Source organism: Oncorhynchus gorbuscha, unplaced genomic scaffold, assembly GCF_021184085.1.
Source record: "Oncorhynchus gorbuscha isolate QuinsamMale2020 ecotype Even-year unplaced genomic scaffold, OgorEven_v1.0 Un_scaffold_2015, whole genome shotgun sequence".
In the NCBI taxonomy this organism is placed as follows: domain Eukaryota; kingdom Metazoa; phylum Chordata; class Actinopteri; order Salmoniformes; family Salmonidae; genus Oncorhynchus; species Oncorhynchus gorbuscha.
This window is the reverse complement of record NW_025746630.1, coordinates 20,001-23,284: the sequence shown is the minus strand read 5'-3', so window position 1 is coordinate 23,284 and position 3,284 is coordinate 20,001. Positions and strand designations below refer to the sequence as shown.

At 36.4% G+C, this 3,284-nt stretch overlaps 1 protein-coding gene across 1 annotated transcript in view; it reads left to right on the top strand.

Moving 5' to 3' along the window:
• The first annotated feature begins 468 nt into the window (after positions 1 to 468).
• The window catches only part of LOC124024821 (adhesion G protein-coupled receptor L3-like), a 13,133-nt gene continuing 10,317 nt past the window's right edge, over positions 469 to 3,284 (top strand). Inside the window, exon 1 of the mRNA XM_046338583.1 lies at positions 469 to 581. Coding sequence (XP_046194539.1) covers positions 554 to 581 — 28 coding nt within the window. The 5' untranslated portion in view covers positions 469 to 553. The remainder of the gene's footprint in view (positions 582 to 3,284) is intronic.

The following is a 3,284-nucleotide window of genomic DNA, read 5'->3' as shown; positions in this document are numbered from 1 at the left end:
CTCATCTGTCTCTCTCTTCTTCTCTCATCTGTCTCTCTCTTCTCTCTTCTTGTCTCTCTCTTCTTCTCTCTTCTTGTCTCTCTCTTCTCTCTCTCTTCTCTCTCTTCTCTCTTCTTGTCTCTCTCTTCTCTCTCTCTTCTCGTCTCCTTGTCTCTCTCTCTTCTGGTCTCCTTGTCTCTCTCTCTTCTCTCTTCTTGTCTCTCTCTCCTTGTCTCCTTTTCTCTCTCTCTTCTTGTCTCCTTGTCTCTCTCTCTTCTCTCTTCTTGTCTCTCTCTCCTTGTCTCCTTGTCTTACTCTCTCTTCTCTCTCATTGTCTCTCTCTCCTTGTCTCCTTGTCTTACTCTCTCTTCTCTCTCCTTGTCTCTCTCTTCTCTCTCCTTGTCTCTCTCTCCTTGTCTCCTTGTCTTACTCTCTCTTCTCTCTCCTTGTCTCTCTCTCCTTGTCTCCTTGTCTTACTCTCTCTTCTCTCTCCTTGTCTCTCTCTCCTTGACTCCTTGTCTTACTCTCTTCTTGTGTCTCTTCTTGTTCTTTCCATTCCTCTTATCTTTCCGTGATGGCTTGGATAGAAGTGGAACAGAAAGGTAAGTCACACACACACACACACGGACACGCAACACACAGACACACACACAGACACAGACACACGGACACGCAACACACACACACAGACACACACACACACACGTGCGGTCACGCAACACACACACACAGACACACACACAAACACACAGACACACGTGCGGTCATGCACACACACACACATACATGTGCGGTCACGCAACACACACACGTGCGGTCACGCAACACACACACACAGACACACACCTATGTCCTTTGTTTGCTCTCTCACATGTTTGTTTGATCTGCACCCGATTGAGTTTTTAAAGTCATGTTTGGTTGTTCGATGCTATTGTATTTGATGCAGACGTTACATTGCTTTGTACCCTGAGAGACAGAGAGACAGATCACTGTTACTATATTAGGATAGTATGAGTTTAGAATACAGATCACTGTTACTATATTAGGATAGTATGAGTTTAGAATACAGATCACTGTTACTATATTAGGATAGTATGAGTTTAGAATACAGATCACTGTTACTATATTAGGATAGTATGAGTTTAGAATACAGATCACTGTTACTATATTAGGATAGTATGAGTTTAGAATACAGATCACTGTTACTATATTAGGATAGTATGAGTTTAGAATACAGATCACTGTTACTATATTAGGATAGTATGAGTTTAGAATACAGATCATTGTTACTATATTAGGATAGTATGAGTTTAGAATACAGATCACTGTTACTATATTAGGATAGTATGAGTTTAGAGTACAGATCACTGTTACTATATTAGGATAGTATGAGTTTTAGAACTGTTACTATATTAGGATAGTATGAGTTTAGATCAGTGTTACTATATTAGGATAGTATGAGTTTAGAGTACAGATCAGTGTTACTATATTAGGATAGTATGAGTTTTTAGATCACTGTTACATATTAGGATAGTATGAGTTTAGATACAGTGTTACTATATTAGGATAGTATGAGTTTAGAATACAGATCACTGTTACTATATTAGGATAGTATGAGTTTAGAATACAGATCACTGTTACTATATTAGGATAGTATGAGTTTAGTTTAGTACAGATCACTGTTACTATATTAGGATAGTATGAGTTTAGAATACAGATCAGTGTTCACTGTTACTATATTAGGATAGTATGAGTTTAGAATACAGATCAGTGTTACTATATTAGGATAGTATGAGTTTAGAGTACAGATCACTGTTACTATATTAGGATAGTATGAGTTTAGAATACAGATCATTGTTACTATATTAGGATAGTATGAGTTTAGATACATTGTTACTATATTAGGATAGTATGAGTTTAGAATACAGATCACTGTTACTATATTAGGATAGTATGAGTTTAGAGTACAGATCAGTGTTACCATATTAGGATAGTATGAGTTTAGAGTACAGATCAGTGTTACCATATTAGGATAGTATGAGTTTAGAGTACAGATCACTGTTACTATATTAGGATAGTATGAGTTTAGAGTACAGATCACTGTTACTATATTAGGATAGTATGAGTTTAGAGTACAGATCAGTGTTATTATATTGCGATAGTATGAGTTTAGAGTACAGATCACTGTTACTATATTGCGATAGTATGAGTTTAGAGTACAGATCACTGTTACTATATTAGGATAGTATGAGTTTAGAATACAGATCACTGTTACTATATTAGGATAGTATGAGTTTAGAGTACAGATCACTGTTACTATATTAGGATAGTATGAGTTTAGAGTACAGATCACTGTTACTATATTAGGATAGTATGAGTTTAGAGTACAGATCAGTGTTATTATATTGCGATAGTATGAGTTTAGAGAAACGACGCCACATCACAGAAACGACAGGCTTTTGGAAACACACAAAGTTGTAAAGTTGCAAAATGTAACCTTGTATTTAGTTATGCCTGCTGTTGTTTTGTTATTCCTGCTGTTGTTTAGTTATTCCTGCTGTTGTTTAGTTATTCCTGCTGTTGTTTTGTTATTCCTGCTGTTGTTTAGTTATTCCTGCTGTTGTTTTGTTATTCCTGCTGTTGTTTAGTTATTCCTGCTGTTGTTTAGTTATTCCTGCTGTTGTTTAGTTATTCCTGCTGTTGTTTAGTTATGCCTGCTGTTGTTTTGTTATGCCTGCTGTTATTCCTGCCTGTTTTGTTATTCCTGCTGTTGTTTTGTTATTCCTGCTGTTGTTTTGTTATGCCTGCTGTTATTCCTGCTGTTGTTTAGTTATGCCTGCTGTTGTTTAGTTATTCCTGCTGTTGTTTAGTTATGCCTGCTGTTGTTTTGTTATGCCTGCTGTTATTCCTGCTGTTGTTTTGTTATTCCTGCTGTTGTTTAGTTATTCCTGCTGTTGTTTTGTTATGCCTGCTGTTGTTTAGTTATTCCTGCTGTTGTTTAGTTATTCCTGCTGTTGTTTAGTTATTCCTGCTGTTGTTTTGTTATTCCTGCTGTTGTTTAGTTATTCCTGCTGTTGTTTTGTTATTCCTGCTGTTGTTTAGTTATTCCTGCTGTTGTTTTGTTATGCCTGCTGTTGTTTAGTTATTCCTGCTGTTATTACTGCTGTTGTTTAGTTATTCCTGCTGTTGTTTTGTTATGCCTGCTGTTATTCCTGCTGTTGTTTTGTTATTCCTGCTGTTGTTTTGTTATTCCTGCTGTTGTTTTGTTATTCCTGCTGTTGTTTAGTTATTCCTGCTGTTGTTTT